Below are 25,764 nucleotides of genomic sequence, written 5' to 3'. Positions count from 1 at the left end.
CATCAACTGTGTTTTTTGTAATTTTCACCCCGAGTGGGCTGGGGATGCTCAGACGTGAGTCCCAGGCTCTCCACACCACTGGAGTCAAGCTATCCAGGCTGAATGAAGGCTGATAGCCAGAAACCGGTCCTTGGATGCTTGATTCTGGTCTGGGAAAGACGGGGCTTGGCAGTTCGGACTGGACTTTTCCCATGAGGCAAAGGGTCAGAGCTGATTTGTCATATAGCCAGTGTCTAACCCAGGGTGGTGTGGAGTGAAAAAAACGATGGAATTAGGCCCAGATCCTTGTACTGGGGTGAATGTATGACATTGTTCTACATTCTGTCCATCAACTGTGTTTTTTGTAATTTTCACCCCGAGTGGGCTGGGGATGCTCAGACGTGAGTACCAGGCTCTCCACACCACTGGAGTCAAGATATCCAGGCTGAATGAAGGCTGATAGCCAGAAACCGGTCCTTGGATGCTTGATTCTGGTCTGGGAAAGACAGGGCTTGGCAGTTCGGACTGGACTTTTCCCATGAGGCAAAGGGTCAGAGCTGATTTGCATATAGCCAGTGTCTAACCCAGGGTGGTGTGGAGTGAAAAAAACGATGGATTTAGGCCCAGATCCTTGTACTGGGGTGAATGTATGACATTGTTCTACATTCTGTCCATCAACTGTGTTTTTTGTAATTTTCACCCCGAGTGGGCTGGGGATGCTCAGACGTGAGTCCCAGGCTCTCCACACCACTGGAGTCAAGCTATCCAGGCTGAATGAAGGCTGATAGCCAGAAACCGGTCCTTGGATGCTTGATTCTGGTCTGGGAAAGACAGGGCTTGGCAGTTCGGACTGGACTTTTCCCATGAGGCAAAGGGTCAGAGCTGATTTGCATATAGCCAGTGTCTAACCCAGGGTGGTGTGGAGTGAAAAAAACGATGGATTTAGGCCCAGATCCTTGTACTGGGGTGAATGTATGACATTGTTCTACATTCTGTCCATCAACTGTGTTTTTTGTAATTTTCACCCCGAGTGGGCTGGGGATGCTCAGACGTGAGTCCCAGGCTCTCCACACCACTGGAGTCAAGCTATCCAGGCTGAATGAAGGCTGATAGCCAGAAACCGGTCCTTGGATGCTTGATTCTGGTCTGGGAAAGACAGGACTTGGCAGTTCGGACTGGACTTTTCCCATGAGGCAAAGGGTCAGAGCTGATTTGCATATAGCCAGTGTCTAACCCAGGGTGGTGTGGAGTGAAAAAAACGATGGATTTAGGCCCAGATCCTTGTACTGGGGTGAATGTATGACATTGTTCTACATTCTGTCCATCAACTGTGTTTTTTGTAATTTTCACCCCGAGTGGGCTGGGGATGCTCAGACGTGAGTCCCAGGCTCTCCACACCACTGGAGTCAAGCTATCCAGGCTGAATGAAGGCTGATAGCCAGAAACCTGTCCTTGGATGCTTGATTCTGGTCTGGGAAAGACAGGGCTTGGCAGTTTGGACTGGACTTTTCCCATGAGGCAAAGGGTCAGAGCTGATTTGCATATAGCCAGTGTCTAACCCAGGGTGGTGTGGAGTGAAAAAAACGATGGATTTAGGCCCAGATCCTTGTACTGGGGTGAATGTATGACATTGTTCTACATTCTGTCCATCAACTGTGTTTTTTGTAATTTTCACCCCGAGTGGGCTGGGGATGCTCAGACGTGAGTCCCAGGCTCTCCACACCACTGGAGTCAAGCTATCCAGGCTGAATGAAGGCTGATAGCCAGAAACCGGTCCTTGGATGCTTGATTCTGGTCTGGGAAAGACAGGGCTTGGCAGTTCGGACTGGACTTTTCCCATGAGGCAAAGGGTCAGAGCTGATTTGCATATAGCCAGTGTCTAACCCAGGGTGGTGTGGAGTGAAAAAAACGATGGATTTAGGCCCAGATCCTTGTACTGGGGTGAATGTATGACATTGTTCTACATTCTGTCCATCAACTGTGTTTTTTGTAATTTTCACCCCGAGTGGGCTGGGGATGCTCAGACGTGAGTCCCAGGCTCTCCACACCACTGGAGTCAAGCTATCCAGGCTGAATGAAGGCTGATAGCCAGAAACCGGTCCTTGGATGCTTGATTCTGGTCTGGGAAAGACAGGGCTTGGCAGTTCGGACTGGACTTTTCCCATGAGGCAAAGGGTCAGAGCTGATTTGCATATAGCCAGTGTCTAACCCAGGGTGGTGTGGAGTGAAAAAAACGATGGATTTAGGCCTAGATCCTTGTACTGGGGTGAATGTATGACATTGTTCTACATTCTTTCCATCAACTGTGTTTTTTGTAATTTTCACCCCGAGTGGGCTGGGGATGCTCAGACGTGAGTCCCAGGCTCTCCACACCACTGGAGTCAAGCTATCCAGGCTGAATGAAGGCTGATAGCCAGAAACCGGTCCTTGGATGCTTGATTCTGGTCTGGGAAAGACAGGGCTTGGCAGTTCGGACTGGACTTTTCCCATGAGGCAAAGGGTCAGAGCTGATTTGCATATAGCCAGTGTCTAACCCAGGGTGGTGTGGAGTGAAAAAAACGATGGATTTAGGCCCAGATCCTTGTACTTAGGTGAATGTATGACATTGTTCTACATTCTGTCCATCAACTGTGTTTTTTGTAATTTTCACCCCGAGTGGGCTGGGGATGCTCAGACGTGAGTCCCAGGCTCTCCACACCACTGGAGTCAAGCTATCCAGGCTGAATGAAGGCTGATAGCCAGAAACCGGTCCTTGGATGCTTGATTCTGGTCTGGGAAAGACAGGGCTTGGCAGTTCGGACTGGACTTTTCCCATGAGGCAAAGGGTCAGAGCTGATTTGCATATAGCCAGTGTCTAACCTAGGGTGGTGTGGAGTGAAAAAAACGATGGATTTAGGCCCAGATCCTTGTACTGGGGTGAATGTATGACATTGTTCTACATTCTGTCCATCAACTGTGTTTTTTGTAATTTTCACCCCGAGTGGGCTGGGGATGCTCAGACGTGAGTCCCAGGCTTTCCACACCACTGGAGTCAAGCTATCCAGGCTGAATGAAGGCTGATAGCCAGAAACCGGTCCTTGGATGCTTGATTCTGGTCTGGGAAAGACCGGGCTTGGCAGTTCGGACTGGACTTTTCCCATGAGGCAAAGGGTCAGAGCTGATTTGCATATAGCCAGTGTCTAACTCAGGGTGGTGTGGAGTGAAAAAAACGATGGATTTAGGCCTAGATCCTTGTACTGGGGTGAATGTATGACATTGTTCTACATTCTTTCCATCAACTGTGTTTTTTGTAATTTTCACCCCGAGTGGGCTGGGGATGCTCAGACGTGAGTCCCAGGCTCTCCACACCACTGGAGTCAAGCTATCCAGGCTGAATGAAGGCTGATAGCCAGAAACCGGTCCTTGGATGCTTGATTCTGGTCTGGGAAAGACAGGGCTTGGCAGTTCGGACTGGACTTTTCCCATGAGGCAAAGGGTCAGAGCTGATTTGCATATAGCCAGTGTCTAACCCAGGGTGGTGTGGAGTGAAAAAAACGATGGATTTAGGCCCAGATCCTTGTATTGGGGTGAATGTATGACATTGTTCTACATTCTGTCCATCAACTGTGTTTTTTGTAATTTTCACCCCGAGTGGGCTGGGGATGCTCAGACGTGAGTCCCAGGCTCTCCACACCACTGGAGTCAAGCTATCCAGGCTGAATGAAGGCTGATAGCCAGAAACCGGTCCTTGGATGCTTGATTCTGGTCTGGGAAAGACAGGGCTTGGCAGTTCGGACTGGACTTTTCCCATGAGGCAAAGGGTCAGAGCTGATTTGCATATAGCCAGTGTCTAACCCAGGGTGGTGTGGAGTGAAAAAAACGATGGATTTAGGCCCAGATCCTTGTACTGGGGTGAATGTATGACATTGTTCTACATTCTGTCCATCAACTGTGTTTTTTGTAATTTTCACCCCGAGTGGGCTGGGGATGCTCAGACGTGAGTCCCAGGCTCTCCACGCCACTGGAGTCAAGCTATCCAGGCTGAATGAAGGCTGATAGCCAGAAACTGGTCCTTGGATGCTTGATTCTGGTCTGGGAAAGACAGGGCTTGGCAGTTCGGACTGGACTTTTCCCATGAGGCAAAGGGTCAGAGCTGATTTGCATATAGCCAGTGTCTAACCCAGGGTGGTGTGGAGTGAAAAAAACGATGGATTTAGGCCCAGATCCTTGTACTGGGGTGAATGTATGACATTGTTCTACATTCTGTCCATCAACTGTGTTTTTTGTAATTTTCACCCCGAGTGGGCTGGGGATGCTCAGACGTGAGTCCCAGGCTCTCCACACCACTGGAGTCAAGCTATCCAGGCTGAATGAAGGCTGAAGCCAGAAACTGGTCCTTGGATGCTTGATTCTGGTCTGGGAAAGACAGGGCTTGGCAGTTCGGACTGGACTTTTCCCATGAGGCAAAGGGTCAGAGCTGATTTGCATATAGCCAGTGTCTAACCCAGGGTGGTGTGGAGTGAAAAAAACGATGGATTTAGGCCCAGATCCTTGTACTGGGGTGAATGTATGACATTGTTCTACATTCTGTCCATCAACTGTGTTTTTTGTAATTTTCACCCCGAGTGGGCTGGGGATGCTCAGACGTGAGTCCCAGGCTTTCCACACCACTGGAGTCAAGCTATCCAGGCTGAATGAAGGCTGATAGCCAGAAACCGGTCCTTGGATGCTTGATTCTGGTCTGGGAAAGACAGGGCTTGGCAGTTCGGACTGGACTTTTCCCATGAGGCAAAGGGTCAGAGCTGATTTGCATATAGCCAGTGTCTAACCCAGGGTGGTGTGGAGTGAAAAAAACGATGGATTTAGGCCCAGATCCTTATACTGGGGTGAATGTATGACATTGTTCTACATTCTGTCCATCAACTGTGTTTTTTGTAATTTTCACCCCGAGTGGGCTGGGGATGCTCAGACGTGAGTCCCAGGCTCTCCACACCACTGGAGTCAAGCTATCCAGGCTGAATGAAGGCTGATAGCCAGAAACCGGTCCTTGGATGCTTGATTCTGGTCTGGGAAAGACAGGGCTTGGCAGTTCGGACTGGACTTTTCCCATGAGGCAAAGGGTCAGAGCTGATTTGCATATAGCCAGTGTCTAACCCAGGGTGGTGTGGAGTGAAAAAACGATGGATTTAGGCCCAGATCCTTGTACTGGGGTGAATGTATGACATTGTTCTACATTCTGTCCATCAACTGTGTTTTTTGTAATTTTCACCCCGAGTGGGCTGGGGATGCTCAGACGTGAGTCCCAGGCTCTCCACACCACTGGAGTCAAGCTATCCAGGCTGAATGAAGGCTGATAGCCAGAAACCGGTCCTTGGATGCTTGATTCTGGTCTGGGAAAGACAGGGCTTGGCAGTTCGGACTGGACTTTTCCCATGAGGCAAAGGGTCAGAGCTGATTTGCATATAGCCAGTGTCTAACCCAGGGTGGTGTGGAGTGAAAAAAACGATGGATTTAGGCCCAGATCCTTGTACTGGGGTGAATGTATGACATTGTTCTACATTCTGTCCATCAACTGTGTTTTTTGTAATTTTCACCCCGAGTGGGCTGGGGATGCTCAGACGTGAGTCCCAGGCTCTCCACACCACTGGAGTCAAGCTATCCAGGCTGAATGAAGGCTGATAGCCAGAAACCGGTCCTTGGATGCTTGATTCTGGTCTGGGAAAGACAGGGCTTGGCAGTTCGGACTGGACTTTTCCCATGAGGCAAAGGGTCAGAGCTGATTTGCATATAGCCAGTGTCTAACCCAGGGTGGTGTGGAGTGAAAAAAACGATGGATTTAGGCCCAGATCCTTGTACTGGGGTGAATGTATGACATTGTTCTACATTCTGTCCATCAACTGTGTTTTTTGTACTTTTCACCCCGAGTGGGCTGGGGATGCTCAGACGTGAGTCCCAGGCTCTCCACACCACTGGAGTCAAGCTATCCAGGCTGAATGAAGGCTGATAGCCAGAAACCGGTCCTTGGATGCTTGATTCTGGTCTGGGAAAGACGGGGCTTGGCAGTTCGGACTGGACTTTTCCCATGAGGCAAAGGGTCAGAGCTGATTTGCATATAGCCAGTGTCTAACCCAGGGTGGTGTGGAGTGAAAAAAACGATGGAATTAGGCCCAGATCCTTGTACTGGGGTGAATGTATGACATTGTTCTACATTCTGTCCATCAACTGTGTTTTTTGTAATTTTCACCCCGAGTGGGCTGGGGATGCTCAGACGTGAGTACCAGGCTCTCCACACCACTGGAGTCAAGATATCCAGGCTGAATGAAGGCTGATAGCCAGAAACCGGTCCTTGGATGCTTGATTCTGGTCTGGGAAAGACAGGGCTTGGCAGTTCGGACTGGACTTTTCCCATGAGGCAAAGGGTCAGAGCTGATTTGCATATAGCCAGTGTCTAACCCAGGGTGGTGTGGAGTGAAAAGAACGATGGATTTAGGCCCAGATCCTTGTACTGGGGTGAATGTATGACATTGTTCTACATTCTGTCCATCAACTGTGTTTTTTGTAACTTTCACCCCGAGTGGGCTGGGGATGCTCAGACGTGAGTCCCAGGCTCTCCACACCACTGGAGTCAAGCTATCCAGGCTGAATGAAGGCTGATAGCCAGAAACCGGTCCTTGGATGCTTGATTCTGGTCTGGGAAAGACGGGGCTTGGCAGTTCGGACTGGACTTTTCCCATGAGGCAAAGGGTCAGAGCTGATTTGCATATAGCCAGTGTCTAACCCAGGGTGGTGTGGAGTGAAAAAAACGATGGAATTAGGCCCAGATCCTTGTACTGGGGTGAATGTATGACATTGTTCTACATTCTGTCCATCAACTGTGTTTTTTGTAATTTTCACCCCGAGTGGGCTGGGGATGCTCAGACGTGAGTACCAGGCTCTCCACACCACTGGAGTCAAGATATCCAGGCTGAATGAAGGCTGATAGCCAGAAACCGGTCCTTGGATGCTTGATTCTGGTCTGGGAAAGACAGGGCTTGGCAGTTCGGACTGGACTTTTCCCATGAGGCAAAGGGTCAGAGCTGATTTGCATATAGCCAGTGTCTAACCCAGGGTGGTGTGGAGTGAAAAGAACGATGGATTTAGGCCCAGATCCTTGTACTGGGGTGAATGTATGACATTGTTCTACATTCTGTCCATCAACTGTGTTTTTTGTAACTTTCACCCCGAGTGGGCTGGGGATGCTCAGACGTGAGTCCCAGGCTCTCCACACCACTGGAGTCAAGCTATCCAGGCTGAATGAAGGCTGATAGCCAGAAACCGGTCCTTGGATGCTTGATTCTGGTCTGGGAAAGACAGGGCTTGGCAGTTCGGACTGGACTTTTCCCATGAGGCAAAGGGTCAGAGCTGATTTGCATATAGCCAGTGTCTAACCCAGGGTGGTGTGGAGTGAAAAAAACGATGGATTTAGGCCCAGATCCTTGTACTGGGGTGAATGTATGACATTGTTCTACATTCTGTCCATCAACTGTGTTTTTTGTAATTTTCACCCCGAGTGGGCTGGGGATGCTCAGACGTGAGTCCCAGGCTCTCCACACCACTGGAGTCAAGCTATCCAGGCTGAATGAAGGCTGATAGCCAGAAATCGGTCATTGGATGCTTGATTCTGGTCTGGGAAAGACAGGGCTTGGCAGTTCGGACTGGACTTTTCCCATGAGGCAAAGGGTCAGAGCTGATTTGCATATAGCCAGTGTCTAACCCAGGGTGGTGTGGAGTGAAAAAAACGATGGATTTAGGCCCAGATCCTTGTACTGGGGTGAATGTATGACATTGTTCTACATTCTGTCCATCAACTGTGTTTTTTGTAATTTTCACCCCGAGTGGGCTGGGGATGCTCAGACGTGAGTCCCAGGCTCTCCACACCACTGGAGTCAAGCTATCCAGGCTGAATGAAGGCTGATAGCCAGAAACCGGTCCTTGGATGCTTGATTCTGGTCTGGGAAAGACAGGGCTTGGCAGTTCGGACTGGACTTTTCCCATGAGGCAAAGGGTCAGAGCTGATTTGCATATAGCCAGTGTCTAACCCAGGGTGGTGTGGAGTGAAAAAAACGATGGATTTAGGCCCAGATCCTTGTACTGGGGTGAATGTATGACATTGTTCTACATTCTGTCCATCAACTGTGTTTTTTGTAATTTTCACCCCGAGTGGGCTGGGGATGCTCAGACGTGAGTCCCAGGCTCTCCACACCACTGGAGTCAAGCTATCCAGGCTGAATGAAGGCTGATAGCCAGAAACCGGTCCTTGGATGCTTGATTCTGGTCTGGGAAAGACAGGGCTTGGCAGTTCGGACTGGACTTTTCCCATGAGGCAAAGGGTCAGAGCTGATTTGCATATAGCCAGTGTCTAACCCAGGGTGGTGTGGAGTGAAAAAACGATGGATTTAGGCCCAGATCCTTGTACTGGGGTGAATGTATGACATTGTTCTACATTCTGTCCATCAACTGTGTTTTTTGTAATTTTCACCCCGAGTGGGCTGGGGATGCTCAGACGTGAGTCCCAGGCTCTCCACACCACTGGAGTCAAGCTATCCAGGCTGAATGAAGGCTGATAGCCAGAAACCGGTCCTTGGATGCTTGATTCTGGTCTGGGAAAGACAGGGCTTGGCAGTTCGGACTGGACTTTTCCCATGAGGCAAAGGGTCAGAGCTGATTTGCATATAGCCAGTGTCTAACCCAGGGTGGTGTGGAGTGAAAAAAACGATGGATTTAGGCCCAGATCCTTGTACTGGGGTGAATGTATGACATTGTTCTACATTCTGTCCATCAACTGTGTTTTTTGTAATTTTCACCCCGAGTGGGCTGGGGATGCTCAGACGTGAGTCCCAGGCTCTCCACACCACTGGAGTCAAGCTATCCAGGCTGAATGAAGGCTGATAGCCAGAAACCGGTCCTTGGATGCTTGATTCTGGTCTGGGAAAGACGGGGCTTGGCAGTTCGGACTGGACTTTTCCCATGAGGCAAAGGGTCAGAGCTGATTTGTCATATAGCCAGTGTCTAACCCAGGGTGGTGTGGAGTGAAAAAAACGATGGAATTAGGCCCAGATCCTTGTACTGGGGTGAATGTATGACATTGTTCTACATTCTGTCCATCAACTGTGTTTTTTGTAATTTTCACCCCGAGTGGGCTGGGGATGCTCAGACGTGAGTACCAGGCTCTCCACACCACTGGAGTCAAGATATCCAGGCTGAATGAAGGCTGATAGCCAGAAACCGGTCCTTGGATGCTTGATTCTGGTCTGGGAAAGACAGGGCTTGGCAGTTCGGACTGGACTTTTCCCATGAGGCAAAGGGTCAGAGCTGATTTGCATATAGCCAGTGTCTAACCCAGGGTGGTGTGGAGTGAAAAAAACGATGGATTTAGGCCCAGATCCTTGTACTGGGGTGAATGTATGACATTGTTCTACATTCTGTCCATCAACTGTGTTTTTTGTAATTTTCACCCCGAGTGGGCTGGGGATGCTCAGACGTGAGTCCCAGGCTCTCCACACCACTGGAGTCAAGCTCTCCAGGCTGAATGAAGGCTGATAGCCAGAAACCGGTCCTTGGATGCTTGATTCTGGTCTGGGAAAGACAGGGCTTGGCAGTTCGGACTGGACTTTTCCCATGAGGCAAAGGGTCAGAGCTGATTTGCATATAGCCAGTGTCTAACCCAGGGTGGTGTGGAGTGAAAAAAACGATGGATTTAGGCCCAGATCCTTGTACTGGGGTGAATGTATGACATTGTTCTACATTCTGTCCATCAACTGTGTTTTTTGTAATTTTCACCCCGAGTGGGCTGGGGATGCTCAGACGTGAGTCCCAGGCTCTCCACACCACTGGAGTCAAGCTATCCAGGCTGAATGAAGGCTGATAGCCAGAAACCGGTCCTTGGATGCTTGATTCTGGTCTGGGAAAGACAGGACTTGGCAGTTCGGACTGGACTTTTCCCATGAGGCAAAGGGTCAGAGCTGATTTGCATATAGCCAGTGTCTAACCCAGGGTGGTGTGGAGTGAAAAAAACGATGGAGTTAGGCCCAGATCCTTGTACTGGGGTGAATGTATGACATTGTTCTACATTCTGTCCATCAACTGTGTTTTTTGTAATTTTCACCCCGAGTGGGCTGGGGATGCTCAGACGTGAGTCCCAGGCTCTCCACACCACTGGAGTCAAGCTATCCAGGCTGAATGAAGGCTGATAGCCAGAAACCGGTCCTTGGATGCTTGATTCTGGTCTGGGAAAGACAGGGCTTGGCAGTTTGGACTGGACTTTTCCTATGAGGCAAAGGGTCAGAGCTGATTTGCATATAGCCAGTGTCTAACCCAGGGTGGTGTGGAGTGAAAAAAACGATGGATTTAGGCCCAGATCCTTGTACTGGGGTGAATGTATGACATTGTTCTACATTCTGTCCATCAACTGTGTTTTTTGTAATTTTCACCCCGAGTGGGCTGGGGATGCTCAGACGTGAGTCCCAGGCTCTCCACACCACTGGAGTCAAGCTATCCAGGCTGAATGAAGGCTGATAGCCAGAAACCGGTCCTTGGATGCTTGATTCTGGTCTGGGAAAGACAGGGCTTGGCAGTTCGGACTGGACTTTTCCCATGAGGCAAAGGGTCAGAGCTGATTTGCATATAGCCAGTGTCTAACCCAGGGTGGTGTGGAGTGAAAAAAACGATGGATTTAGGCCCAGATCCTTGTACTGGGGTGAATGTATGACATTGTTCTACATTCTGTCCATCAACTGTGTTTTTTGTAATTTTCACCCCGAGTGGGCTGGGGATGCTCAGACGTGAGTCCCAGGCTCTCCACACCACTGGAGTCAAGCTATCCAGGCTGAATGAAGGCTGATAGCCAGAAACCGGTCCTTGGATGCTTGATTCTGGTCTGGGAAAGACAGGGCTTGGCAGTTCGGACTGGACTTTTCCCATGAGGCAAAGGGTCAGAGCTGATTTGCATATAGCCAGTGTCTAACCCAGGGTGGTGTGGAGTGAAAAAAACGATGGATTTAGGCCTAGATCCTTGTACTGGGGTGAATGTATGACATTGTTCTACATTCTTTCCATCAACTGTGTTTTTTGTAATTTTCACCCCGAGTGGGCTGGGGATGCTCAGACGTGAGTCCCAGGCTCTCCACACCACTGGAGTCAAGCTATCCAGGCTGAATGAAGGCTGATAGCCAGAAACCGGTCCTTGGATGCTTGATTCTGGTCTGGGAAAGACAGGGCTTGGCAGTTCGGACTGGACTTTTCCCATGAGGCAAAGGGTCAGAGCTGATTTGCATATAGCCAGTGTCTAACCCAGGGTGGTGTGGAGTGAAAAAAACGATGGATTTAGGCCCAGATCCTTGTACTTAGGTGAATGTATGACATTGTTCTACATTCTGTCCATCAACTGTGTTTTTTGTAATTTTCACCCCGAGTGGGCTGGGGATGCTCAGACGTGAGTCCCAGGCTCTCCACACCACTGGAGTCAAGCTATCCAGGCTGAATGAAGGCTGATAGCCAGAAACCGGTCCTTGGATGCTTGATTCTGGTCTGGGAAAGACAGGGCTTGGCAGTTCGGACTGGACTTTTCCCATGAGGCACAGGGGCAGAGCTGATTTGCATATAGCCAGTGTCTAACCTAGGGTGGTGTGGAGTGAAAAAAACGATGGATTTAGGCCCAGATCCTTGTACTGGGGTGAATGTATGACATTGTTCTACATTCTGTCCATCAACTGTGTTTTTTGTAATTTTCACCCCGAGTGGGCTGGGGATGCTCAGACGTGAGTCCCAGGCTCTCCACACCACTGGAGTCAAGCTATCCAGGCTGAATGAAGGCTGATAGCCAGAAACCGGTCCTTGGATGCTTGATTCTGGTCTGGGAAAGACAGGGCTTGGCAGTTCGGACTGGACTTTTCCCATGAGGCAAAGGGTCAGAGCTGATTTGCATATAGCCAGTGTCTAACCCAGGGTGGTGTGGAGTGAAAAAAACGATGGATTTAGGCCCAGATCCTTGTACTGGGGTGAATGTATGACATTGTTCTACATTCTGTCCATCAACTGTGTTTTTTGTAATTTTCACCCCGAGTGGGCTGGGGATGCTCAGACGTGAGTCCCAGGCTCTCCACACCACTGGAGTCAAGCTATCCAGGCTGAATGAAGGCTGATAGCCAGAAATCGGTCATTGGATGCTTGATTCTGGTCTGGGAAAGACAGGGCTTGGCAGTTCGGACTGGACTTTTCCCATGAGGCAAAGGGTCAGAGCTGATTTGCATATAGCCAGTGTCTAACCCAGGGTGGTGTGGAGTGAAAAAAACGATGGATTTAGGCCCAGATCCTTGTACTGGGGTGAATGTATGACATTGTTCTACATTCTGTCCATCAACTGTGTTTTTTGTAATTTTCACCCCGAGTGGGCTGGGGATGCTCAGACGTGAGTCCCAGGCTCTCCACACCACTGGAGTCAAGCTATCCAGGCTGAATGAAGGCTGATAGCCAGAAACCGGTCCTTGGATGCTTGATTCTGGTCTGGGAAAGACAGGGCTTGGCAGTTCGGACTGGACTTTTCCCATGAGGCAAAGGGTCAGAGCTGATTTGCATATAGCCAGTGTCTAACCCAGGGTGGTGTGGAGTGAAAAAAACGATGGATTTAGGCCCAGATCCTTGTACTGGGGTGAATGTATGACATTGTTCTACATTCTGTCCATCAACTGTGTTTTTTGTAATTTTCACCCCGAGTGGGCTGGGGATGCTCAGACGTGAGTCCCAGGCTCTCCACACCACTGGAGTCAAGCTATCCAGGCTGAATGAAGGCTGATAGCCAGAAACCGGTCCTTGGATGCTTGATTCTGGTCTGGGAAAGACAGGGCTTGGCAGTTCGGACTGGACTTTTCCCATGAGGCAAAGGGTCAGAGCTGATTTGCATATAGCCAGTGTCTAACCCAGGGTGGTGTGGAGTGAAAAAACGATGGATTTAGGCCCAGATCCTTGTACTGGGGTGAATGTATGACATTGTTCTACATTCTGTCCATCAACTGTGTTTTTTGTAATTTTCACCCCGAGTGGGCTGGGGATGCTCAGACGTGAGTCCCAGGCTCTCCACACCACTGGAGTCAAGCTATCCAGGCTGAATGAAGGCTGATAGCCAGAAACCGGTCCTTGGATGCTTGATTCTGGTCTGGGAAAGACAGGGCTTGGCAGTTCGGACTGGACTTTTCCCATGAGGCAAAGGGTCAGAGCTGATTTGCATATAGCCAGTGTCTAACCCAGGGTGGTGTGGAGTGAAAAAAACGATGGATTTAGGCCCAGATCCTTGTACTGGGGTGAATGTATGACATTGTTCTACATTCTGTCCATCAACTGTGTTTTTTGTAATTTTCACCCCGAGTGGGCTGGGGATGCTCAGACGTGAGTCCCAGGCTCTCCACACCACTGGAGTCAAGCTATCCAGGCTGAATGAAGGCTGATAGCCAGAAACCGGTCCTTGGATGCTTGATTCTGGTCTGGGAAAGACGGGGCTTGGCAGTTCGGACTGGACTTTTCCCATGAGGCAAAGGGTCAGAGCTGATTTGTCATATAGCCAGTGTCTAACCCAGGGTGGTGTGGAGTGAAAAAAACGATGGAATTAGGCCCAGATCCTTGTACTGGGGTGAATGTATGACATTGTTCTACATTCTGTCCATCAACTGTGTTTTTTGTAATTTTCACCCCGAGTGGGCTGGGGATGCTCAGACGTGAGTACCAGGCTCTCCACACCACTGGAGTCAAGATATCCAGGCTGAATGAAGGCTGATAGCCAGAAACCGGTCCTTGGATGCTTGATTCTGGTCTGGGAAAGACAGGGCTTGGCAGTTCGGACTGGACTTTTCCCATGAGGCAAAGGGTCAGAGCTGATTTGCATATAGCCAGTGTCTAACCCAGGGTGGTGTGGAGTGAAAAAAACGATGGATTTAGGCCCAGATCCTTGTACTGGGGTGAATGTATGACATTGTTCTACATTCTGTCCATCAACTGTGTTTTTTGTAATTTTCACCCCGAGTGGGCTGGGGATGCTCAGACGTGAGTCCCAGGCTCTCCACACCACTGGAGTCAAGCTCTCCAGGCTGAATGAAGGCTGATAGCCAGAAACCGGTCCTTGGATGCTTGATTCTGGTCTGGGAAAGACAGGGCTTGGCAGTTCGGACTGGACTTTTCCCATGAGGCAAAGGGTCAGAGCTGATTTGCATATAGCCAGTGTCTAACCCAGGGTGGTGTGGAGTGAAAAAAACGATGGATTTAGGCCCAGATCCTTGTACTGGGGTGAATGTATGACATTGTTCTACATTCTGTCCATCAACTGTGTTTTTTGTAATTTTCACCCCGAGTGGGCTGGGGATGCTCAGACGTGAGTCCCAGGCTCTCCACACCACTGGAGTCAAGCTATCCAGGCTGAATGAAGGCTGATAGCCAGAAACCGGTCCTTGGATGCTTGATTCTGGTCTGGGAAAGACAGGACTTGGCAGTTCGGACTGGACTTTTCCCATGAGGCAAAGGGTCAGAGCTGATTTGCATATAGCCAGTGTCTAACCCAGGGTGGTGTGGAGTGAAAAAAACGATGGAGTTAGGCCCAGATCCTTGTACTGGGGTGAATGTATGACATTGTTCTACATTCTGTCCATCAACTGTGTTTTTTGTAATTTTCACCCCGAGTGGGCTGGGGATGCTCAGACGTGAGTCCCAGGCTCTCCACACCACTGGAGTCAAGCTATCCAGGCTGAATGAAGGCTGATAGCCAGAAACCGGTCCTTGGATGCTTGATTCTGGTCTGGGAAAGACAGGGCTTGGCAGTTTGGACTGGACTTTTCCTATGAGGCAAAGGGTCAGAGCTGATTTGCATATAGCCAGTGTCTAACCCAGGGTGGTGTGGAGTGAAAAAAACGATGGATTTAGGCCCAGATCCTTGTACTGGGGTGAATGTATGACATTGTTCTACATTCTGTCCATCAACTGTGTTTTTTGTAATTTTCACCCCGAGTGGGCTGGGGATGCTCAGACGTGAGTCCCAGGCTCTCCACACCACTGGAGTCAAGCTATCCAGGCTGAATGAAGGCTGATAGCCAGAAACCGGTCCTTGGATGCTTGATTCTGGTCTGGGAAAGACAGGGCTTGGCAGTTCGGACTGGACTTTTCCCATGAGGCAAAGGGTCAGAGCTGATTTGCATATAGCCAGTGTCTAACCCAGGGTGGTGTGGAGTGAAAAAAACGATGGATTTAGGCCCAGATCCTTGTACTGGGGTGAATGTATGACATTGTTCTACATTCTGTCCATCAACTGTGTTTTTTGTAATTTTCACCCCGAGTGGGCTGGGGATGCTCAGACGTGAGTCCCAGGCTCTCCACACCACTGGAGTCAAGCTATCCAGGCTGAATGAAGGCTGATAGCCAGAAACCGGTCCTTGGATGCTTGATTCTGGTCTGGGAAAGACAGGGCTTGGCAGTTCGGACTGGACTTTTCCCATGAGGCAAAGGGTCAGAGCTGATTTGCATATAGCCAGTGTCTAACCCAGGGTGGTGTGGAGTGAAAAAAACGATGGATTTAGGCCTAGATCCTTGTACTGGGGTGAATGTATGACATTGTTCTACATTCTTTCCATCAACTGTGTTTTTTGTAATTTTCACCCCGAGTGGGCTGGGGATGCTCAGACGTGAGTCCCAGGCTCTCCACACCACTGGAGTCAAGCTATCCAGGCTGAATGAAGGCTGATAGCCAGAAACCGGTCCTTGGATGCTTGATTCTGGTCTGGGAAAGACAGGGCTTGGCAGTTCGGACTGGACTTTTCCCATGAGGCAAAGGGTCAGAGCTGATTTGCATATAGCCAGTGTCTAACCCAGGGTGGTGTGGAGTGAAAAAAACGATGGATTTAGGCCCAGATCCTTGTACTTAGGTGAATGTATGACATTGTTCTACATTCTGTCCATCAACTGTGTTTTTTGTAATTTTCACCCCGAGTGGGCTGGGGATGCTCAGACGTGAGTCCCAGGCTCTCCACACCACTGGAGTCAAGCTATCCAGGCTGAATGAAGGCTGATAGCCAGAAACCGGTCCTTGGATGCTTGATTCTGGTCTGGGAAAGACAGGGCTTGGCAGTTCGGACTGGACTTTTCCCATGAGGCACAGGGGCAGAGCTGATTTGCATATAGCCAGTGTCTAACCTAGGGTGGTGTGGAGTGAAAAAAACGATGGATTTAGGCCCAGATCCTTGTACTGGGGTGAATGTATGACATTGTTCTACATTCTGTCCATCAACTGTGTTTTTTGTAATTTTCACCCCGAGTGGGCTGGGGATGCTCAGACGTGAGTCCCAGGCTCTCCACACCACTGGAGTCAAGCTATCCAGGCTGAATGAAGGCTGATAGCCAGAAACCGGTCCTTGGATGCTTGATTCTGGTCTGGGAAAGACAGGGCTTGGCAGTTCGGACTGGACTTTTCCCATGAGGCAAAGGGTCAGAGCTGATTTGCATATAGCCAGTGTCTAACCCAGGGTGGTGTGGAGTGAAAAAAACGATGGATTTAGGCCTAGATCCTTGTACTGGGGTGAATGTATGACATTGTTCTACATTCTTTCCATCAACTGTGTTTTTTGTAATTTTCACCCCGAGTGGGCTGGGGATGCTCAGACGTGAGTCCCAGGCTCTCCACACCACTGGAGTCAAGCTATCCAGGCTGAATGAAGGCTGATAGCCAGAAACCGGTCCTTGGATGCTTGATTCTGGTCTGGGAAAGACAGGGCTTGGCAGTTCGGACTGGACTTTTCCCATGAGGCAAAGGGTCAGAGCTGATTTGCATATAGCCAGTGTCTAACCCAGGGTGGTGTGGAGTGAAAAAAACGATGGATTTAGGCCCAGATCCTTGTACTGGGGTGAATGTATGACATTGTTCTACATTCTGTCCATCAACTGTGTTTTTTGTAATTTTCACCCCGAGTGGGCTGGGGATGCTCAGACGTGAGTCCCAGGCTCTCCACGCCACTGGAGTCAAGCTATCCAGGCTGAATGAAGGCTGATAGCCAGAAACTGGTCCTTGGATGCTTGATTCTGGTCTGGGAAAGACAGGGCTTGGCAGTTCGGACTGGACTTTTCCCATGAGGCAAAGGGTCAGAGCTGATTTGCATATAGCCAGTGTCTAACCCAGGGTGGTGTGGAGTGAAAAAAACGATGGATTTAGGCCCAGATCCTTGTACTGGGGTGAATGTATGACATTGTTCTACATTCTGTCCATCAACTGTGTTTTTTGTAATTTTCACCCCGAGTGGGCTGGGGATGCTCAGACGTGAGTCCCAGGCTTTCCACACCACTGGAGTCAAGCTATCCAGGCTGAATGAAGGCTGATAGCCAGAAACCGGTCCTTGGATGCTTGATTCTGGTCTGGGAAAGACAGGGCTTGGCAGTTCGGACTGGACTTTTCCCATGAGGCAAAGGGTCAGAGCTGATTTGCATATAGCCAGGGTCTAACCCAGGGTGGTGTGGAGTGAAAAAAACGATGGATTTAGGCCCAGATCCTTATACTGGGGTCAATGTATGACATTGTTCTACATTCTGTCCATCAACTGTGTTTTTTGTAATTTTCACCCCGAGTGGGCTGGGGATGCTCAGACGTGAGTCCCAGGCTCTCCACACCACTGGAGTCAAGCTATCCAGGCTGAATGAAGGCTGATAGCCAGAAACCGGTCCTTGGATGCTTGATTCTGGTCTGGGAAAGACAGGGCTTGGCAGTTCGGACTGGACTTTTCCCATGAGGCAAAGGGTCAGAGCTGATTTGCATATAGCCAGTGTCTAACCCAGGGTGGTGTGGAGTGAAAAAAACGATGGATTTAGGCCCAGATCCTTAACTGTGTTTTTTGTAATTTTCACCCCGAGTGGGCTGGGGATGCTCAGACGTGAGTCCCAGGCTCTCCACACCACTGGAGTCAAGCTATCCAGGCTGAAAGAAGGCTGATAGCCAGAAACCGGTCCTTGGATGCTTGATTCTGGTCTGGGAAAGACAGGGCTTGGCAGTTCGGACTGGACTTTTCCCATGAGGCAAAGGGTCAGAGCTGATTTGCATATAGCCAGTGTCTAACCCAGGGTGGTGTGGAGTGAAAAAAACGATGGATTTAGGCCCAGATCCTTGTACTGGGGTGAATGTATGACATTGTTCTACATTCTGTCCATCAACTGTGTTTTTTGTAATTTTCACCCCGAGTGGGCTGGGGATGCTCAGACGTGAGTCCCAGGCTCTCCACACCACTGGAGTCAAGCTATCCAGGCTGAATGAAGGCTGATAGCCAGAAACCGGTCCTTGAATGCTTGATTCTGGTCTGGGAAAGACAGGGCTTGGCAGTTCGGACTGGACTTTTCCCATGAGGCAAAGGGTCAGAGCTGATTTGCATATAGCCAGTGTCTAACCCAGGGTGGTGTGGAGTGAAAAAAACGATGGATTTAGGCCCAGATTCTTGTACTGGGGTGAATGTATGACATTGTTCTACATTCTGTCCATCAACTGTGTTTTTTGCCACTTTTAGTTCTGGCATTATCCTCGATTTTTTAATTGTACTAAAATTATATCTAAATATACCTACTTTTAGGGGCTTTCAGCCAGCCCTGTTCATTCATTGATCTGTAGTTATGTTATTCACATTTTTCTTCCACCCACTACAGTGTACAGCATGAAGCGGGGGTCAGCCCAGTGCAGCCATTGGCTAACTTAACTGTGAGTGACTGCATTCTGTTTTTTCACAAAGTGCACATCCAAAGTGCTTCCCCTCGGTACCAGCGACTACTATGTAAAAGTGGGTTTTGTGAGACAAAAAATATATATTTTAGCTTTTAGCCAATGTTTACTTTTTATATTGGTGAGAACTTAGCAGTGCTTCAAAAATATTTTGTTTAGAAAAACCAAAACAAAGCCACCATGCATTGACAAAGCCAAAGGGATGTCCGCCAATGCCAGGCCAAATGGATTTGCCAGTGCTTGTTGGCCGATGTCATCTGCCAAACTGTAAATTTGGCCTCCAAAGTTAAGGTATTGGGAGAGCTCGACCTCCTGCCCTCTGCCATTTCCCAGACCTATGTGAAGACCGCCGAGGGTGCTCGCTTCACCTGCACTCCTGAGCCTGGTCCCCAGCACCCATCACCAGGGCTTCCAAAGCGCATGGCCAGGCGCCTAGCTTCTATGAGCTTTTCATTGTTGGGGTGGGTAAGCCCTGCGTCGCGGAAGTGCCAGAAACGGATGACAGTTACCGCTCGATATAATAATATTAATATAATAGTTATATGCAACATTGAATTTTGTCGTAGTTAAACAATGGTGTTTTGTGATTACGCAACTCAGTGATGCTCATTGTATTCAGCCCAGAAAGACTAAAGGCTGTGTGCTCTCGCTGCTTAGTATTCTAGCACAGGCCTTCACCATGTTATCATATGCCAAGATCATTAGCAGCGCGAGGCAAATGTTTTCATGTTTTATTTCGTGGTATGCAGAAAAGAATTCCGCGGACATTCGCTTTATCTACCTCGGACGAGAAAGGGGATCCGAGCACACCCACAACGAGGTCCAGCGAGAACCTCCCTTTGGCAGGGGGAGCCTCACAAAGTGAAAAGCCGAATGACCAGCTAGTTTCTATGTTTGCCTGTGGAAATAATTATGGAGTTTTCGTATATCATTTTTGCTGCTCTGGCGTTTTGTTACAGTTATGTGTTGCTTATTTTGGGTTTTGTGAAGTGGTACCACCCACCCAAGCGCTACTGTACTGGCACCTATCCCGACACGACTTTCCAGTCGATCCAAGGATTCAGCGCATACCAACGTCAGCCCTGTAAGGTGAACTTGGACCTTTTTTTGCCCCCCTGTTCTTTCATGAACCCTGTGATATCCCGTCTTCTAAAGTTTTCTAAGGCGGCAACATCGGCAGAATTCATCTCTTTACAGACATCCAAAATAAAATTCAAATGAGTGAAATTAATGCATTTTGCAGGCGCGCTTTGGAATTTGAGACCTATGTGTTAGGCACAGATCCGTAGCATGCACCTAACACACCGAGCTATCTGCCGGTTCCACTGCTCCCAACCAACGGGGCCTCGTGGGCTCCTCACAAGCGCCCACGGTGGAAACAATTCTGGTCGGATTTTTGCCGCATTTTTCTGCCCCCGCCCTAGTGCGAAGAAAGGGCCAGCGCGTCCCAGAAGTGGGCGAAGAATGCTGCCTCGGGCTGGAATACTATGACAGATAATGAGATCGATTCCGGGCCTCAGAGGCGGCCGGAGGGGGCATCGGAACCCCTTTGTCCCTTGTTTTCGGCCCTGATGTCATTGGGCCTTGCGATGGCCGCCTCCGTGCCCCGGTGCAAGGCCGCGCCGGCTGTGGGTGGCACACAATGGTAACATTTGTCGGCATGTGTAGTGCGTTCTGGGATTTTACAGACTGTGGGTGGAGTAATAGAGACGAAGAGTGGGGGCCTTCAGAGAGACGGGGCATTTTGGGACGGGGAGGGGCAGTAAGCGAGCAGAGAGAGAACCCGTGAACAGGGGTACTGGCTGCCGTGCTGCTCTAGTAGCCTTTTTCCTCCCGGGTGACCAGCACGGAGGCAGGCGCCCTGGAGTCTCTGCATTATTTTCTGTATTTTTGGTTTGTGTTTGGCAGCGGGTTTTGTTGCTTCTTATTGCACGGCGCGAGGTTGGTCGCTTTCTGGCTCGCATTTGTACGGCACGTTTTTGCACCGCAGGCCCTTTTTTGGTGCAGCTGCAGGATAGATGGCACACCTGTAGCTTGAACGCTTTAGATTTTTTTGTTTTTAGCTACAGTGGTTTGTGGTCATTTTCCCTAGCGGAATGCAGCTCCACCTGGTGGCGAGGTTTTGGCCCCATCCCGTCTGGTTGCCAGCCACGCCCAAACTTTTGGGGGTATGTGGCATGTGTCGTGGAACAAGATGGAAGATGGTGGAGAGAGGGCAGACTGGCGAGTTTGAACTTCTGCCTTTTTTATGGGCATTGGCACAAAACTGGTAAGATGCATCCACCCATCATTTGATTCGGGTTTTGAAATAAATAACTCCAGAAAAGAGTTTAGTCAAGTCAGTCCTTGGGGGTCAGAGGTCACTGGCGATAGTCTGGCACAGTATAACGTGGAAATGGGCTGCTTTGGAACCATGCAGTGTGGTGTGTGTGGGGGTGGGGGGGAGTGGGATATGAACTGCCCCACTGCCATGCTTTGCAATCCCTTCCTTCTCTTTTTGCCTCTTTCTCAGGTAACGGCGAGCCCCCTTTGTCCTTCGCCCTTGAGAGGTGGCGGTTGGGGGGGAGGCGGGTGCTGTTTAGGCCCCTTGAACTTGGTTATAGACGGGTGGTGCCCGATTCGTCGAGGGTATTATTAAAATGAGGGCCTTTTTGCAAAGACAGGATACGGACTGATTTTGTTGAGATGTCTGTGGAGAGGGCCATGCCACCCTGGCCTCAGTTGAGCTCAACCCCCCAGTTTTGCAGGACATTGCGTGCCTGGTGGCAGATTCTATAAATTTGCACGCTGTAAAAGAGAGAGCAGAACAGCGCTATATCTTCTAAGATATGGGAGGACCCTGGGCAAAAACAAAACATTTAAAGAGTACAAGGGCATTGTGTGAATTTCAGTAGCCCGTAATTAGCCAATATTCTGACATACATCAAACACAGCCGGGTTGTGCCCTAAGCATTAATTAGGTGTCGATGCTCAGAGCGTCCGGACCCAACAGGGCGCACCCCCTACTCTACAAAGTGTTCCAGCATCACTGCCTACACTCCTAGGAAGAGGTGCAGTATTTTTGACGGGGCAGTAACCATCCGGCTCAGTAGCAAACAAGGGCCCCGGGAGGGTGAGTGCCACTGTGCCAGTATATATTGCCATCTCAATCACTGCACATACGCGGCAAGAAAAGGCGGTGGGTAAGAATGACAATGACCCCATTTCCTTGGCAGTGAGAGTACAGGGGGGGGGGGGGAGATGGGGGCGCGCGGTATTGCGTCAGGGCGTCTCCGCTGACGCAGCACATTAATCGCTCTTGCGCTTTTTGCGTTTTTTCCGTTACAGTGCAACTCCTCAAGTCGGCGGACCTGGGACGGCACAGCCTGCTCTACCTGAAGGAGATTGGACAAGGATGGTTTGGAAAAGTAAGCACCCCTTTTATTGAACCTATTGTTAATGTCCACTGGGGGCAAGAGTACTAGGGGCGGGGCTCCAGATACAATATTAAAATTGTAGTATTTCACGCTCTACTTTTGGAGGTATTACAATAATTCACTCTTATGATTGGAGTACACTTAATGTGGGTAAATGAGTCGATTGATGTGTTTAATTTTAAGCCGTGTGCATATATTAATGTAAATCTTGATTACCTCAGATTTTCCAGTTCACCTGCAGGAAGAGGTGTATTTTTCACCGCAGTCCCTTTTCAGGCAGCAACAGACGTAGATGGTTTTCTTGAGGTAGCAGGGGCGCAGCTGTCAGTGTTGCCTCACGTGCATTGGCACCGGGCCCAGGGGTCTGAGGGGCCTTTGCTTCCCACTTATAGCTTTTTTTTTACTGCCAATTCAGGGGGACTGGCCTATTGCCATTGATGCATTCGTGTGGGAGGTGGTTCTATGCTCCTTCTCTGGATATATCAGTGGGGCAGAGCCGGTGCAAACCTGGTCAGAGTTCTATGTATCCATTAACTTTTTATTTTTTCGTCGAAAAGAAGCAAAACAGTCCAGTGCTCTTCTTATCTAATAGCCTGTAAATGTGGGCAGAGGGTTGGGGTAGAAGGTGAGTAGTCATTTTAGGGATGTTTTTCCTCCGATGCTGATGGTAGGGCTGGGGAGTGGAAAGAAGGGCACCGAAGGCACTCTACCACAATTATTTTCGAATGTAGCACCCTTCTCCTGGTAAAAACGCCATGAAAAGCACAACAGCCTCACCCATGCAGAGTTTGAAAGGTTAAACCAGCTTAGCCGCGAGGTGGATGATAGTTACACCTGTTATTTACAGCGCCAAGAAGCTGCAAGCCTCTGGGCCTGATTTAGAGCATGATGCACGGAATCTAACGGATATCCCGTACACCGTATTACAAGTAAAGAAGAATGCACGTGTATCAGGATAAACCCGTCTGCCAATTCCAAGCTCTAAATTAGGCACTCTGTCACCAAGCGCTGTAAAAAAAAGGTGTATAACATATTGGTAGAGTTTCACGGGTATCTGCGTCATAGCTCTACCTCTCCTCATATACTTTTTTCAAACACAGCGATCTTGCGTGTGTTTCGGCGGGACGTAGGATTTGTGGATGGGCGCCGGCTGTTTTGAATAGAAACGGCCTACTGGAATACAGTGCCCACATCCTCCTCCTGGGGACCTATAGGACCTCTTTTGTCCCCTGTTATTCTGTCAATACTACAGAACATGTAAAAGAACTACAAATAAATTAAGTTTTGAGAGCGATCTTCACCCACACTTAGGAATTCTACTTATCCTATTCCTGAAACAAGTATATGAGTTCATAGTACAACCCTGTCTGTTCCATACTGAAGGAAAAGAAGAAATATACAACAAAGTGCACAATGGAAAATTTAATCTGGGAAGACGGTGTCCAGACTCTCTGTTGTCGGCATATTTCCACTCTAAAGGGGACAGACCATATTTACTAAAGCCCTGAAGAAGTCCCAGTTTGGGACGAAACGCGTCGGCTGTACATTGTTTCGAATAATTGAAAATAAAGACTACTTGAAGAATTACAACATCTTGCTAATGAAAAATATTCCTTTTTTGCTCATTAATAACATTTGAATCTGTTTATTGCTGTCTGTGGTGCACCTTTGCGTTTGTTTGACTTGTATTTGATTCCGTCAGGAATAGGCACAGTAACGATGGGTGCCAGTCAGTGTGCACACAATTCCCTTTAGTTTTTTTAGGGTTATTTATTACTTGGGGTGAAAGGTAGTCAGGTGCTGGAACCAAGAAGGGTCCATCGTTATACCTCTGGTGTATACACAATGCTTACTTTGCATCCTGGCATTATTGGTGCAGGACTTCACTTTACTGTTGCATGTGACTGAAGTACACTGCACTCTGAGTTATGGGAATGGGTGGCCTGTTAGCTGTGCAGTCGGAGAACTACATACTAATCTCGGTTTCCCCTCGAGAGCACGTTAGTGACCCTGAACAAATCCCTCATTCAGTGGGTGCGTCATATCCTTTATCCGTCAAGAGGGAGTGGCTCGGCACGTACTAAACGTGCAGTGTCCAGCATCGGAAGAGTCGGATGAATCCCAGATCTTAGGATGCCCACCCAAATGGAAAACATTTCCAAACAGCGAGTCAGAACAAAACCATTTACCTGGCCTGTGGCTATATCGAAAAATCTGGTATTGGTCCTTCATTGACAAGGGCAGTCTTGGGTTAAGTGCGGGAACAAATGCACAATTACTCTGCATTGCAGCTACTGATTATCAGTGGCTGGTGGTACGACCTCCGGGGTGATCGGGCATATGCTGTCGAGAAGTGGGTGGTGGGGACACTCCCCTGCTCACTAAGGTGTCCCCAGCAACCCAGATGGTCCTAAATCTAGGGAAGCATTCCCTTAGTCAGGTGGGATGGTGTGGGAAATCGACCGAGTGGACACCCCTCTGGCAGGGACGCATGCCGTGGCAGGTGGCCCAGTAGCGGGGCGTACGAAAAGGGGACACTATTGGGATTTCCACTCTGGGGGACGTGATGCATGGTACGGTCCTGAAATCATTCCAGGTGATGCAAACAGAATATTAATTACATCGCAGCCAGTTTCATTGGTATCTGCAAATCTGCCATGCGCTTATTCCCTATATTACGGACCTTCCAGAATTCAACCCACCGCAGGCATACTTCCAAACTAGGTCAGTCCCCCCACTTCTTTTTTTAGGACTTGTGCCCTGCTTTAGGGTGACCTAGGGGACCACAAAATAGCACACATATATCTGTTCCTCATTTGTAACAGCCTAGATACACTGCACATTCTCAGAGAGGTGTGGGAAGTAGATATAGGAGCACTAGAACACGATGACTGACGGAGGCTCTCGGGCGCCCGAGAGGCCGCTATATCTGCCTGCCTATGACTAATACAACTCCAGTATATCCACAGGACCTCCTACCCAAGGCAACACCTTTGTGGTATTGGGGTGATAGCCTCTCAGGCGTGTCTTCGCTGCTGCACAAGGGGCACATTACTACATACAGTGTGGAGTTGCTCAATATTACTGGACCCGCTTTGGCCTAGCGTGACATCTTGCCTGGGAGAGGTCCACTTTTGGTTAATCCTATCGAACCCAAAATCGATCCTCCTACACGTCACGGATGCTCTTGGTCGGGGGGGGGGGGACAAATAGAAAAGACTACTCTTACTTCTGGGTCTGACCTTGGCAAAGAGGGATACAGCCAAGACATGGAAGGTCGAGGTCCCGACGGTGTGGAAAAAAGGGATGGAACTGGAGGTCCCATCGTATCAGGCAAGGGGATGTTAATTTTCATTGGTATGTTGAAACTGTCATCTAGTGTATATTCGTGGGCCTACGAGCCCATAGAAGCCCATAGATCATTGTCAATCCCCCCCCCCAAAAATGTGTGGAAAAAAATACATCGAAGCACTGGGCCCATGTGAGAAAAAAATGGCATGAATTTTAAGCAAATAAATTCTCCTTCAAACGGATTTTGGGAGCGTGACATCATAGCCTGTTTTTTGTACAACGTTAATAATATCACGGTTCTGCTATTTCTATGCGTTTTAAATAATATATGCTACTATT

At 49.2% G+C, this 25,764-nt stretch overlaps 1 protein-coding gene across 5 annotated transcripts in view; it reads left to right on the top strand.

Annotated features, from left to right (window-relative positions):
• Positions 1–25,764, top strand: part of AATK (apoptosis associated tyrosine kinase) — a 508,162-nt gene that overhangs the window by 367,641 nt on the left and 114,757 nt on the right. For all 5 annotated transcript variants that reach the window (XM_078654150.1, XM_078654148.1, XM_078654151.1 and 2 more), the window contains one exon: positions 22,046–22,125. In XM_078654150.1, coding sequence (XP_078510276.1) covers positions 22,046–22,125 — 80 coding nt within the window. The remainder of the gene's footprint in view (positions 1–22,045; positions 22,126–25,764) is intronic.

This window comes from Lissotriton helveticus, chromosome 7, assembly GCF_964261635.1.
Source record: "Lissotriton helveticus chromosome 7, aLisHel1.1, whole genome shotgun sequence".
Classification (NCBI taxonomy): domain Eukaryota; kingdom Metazoa; phylum Chordata; class Amphibia; order Caudata; family Salamandridae; genus Lissotriton; species Lissotriton helveticus.
Note: the sequence above shows the minus strand (reverse complement) of the source record. Positions and strands in the feature narration are given on the sequence as shown.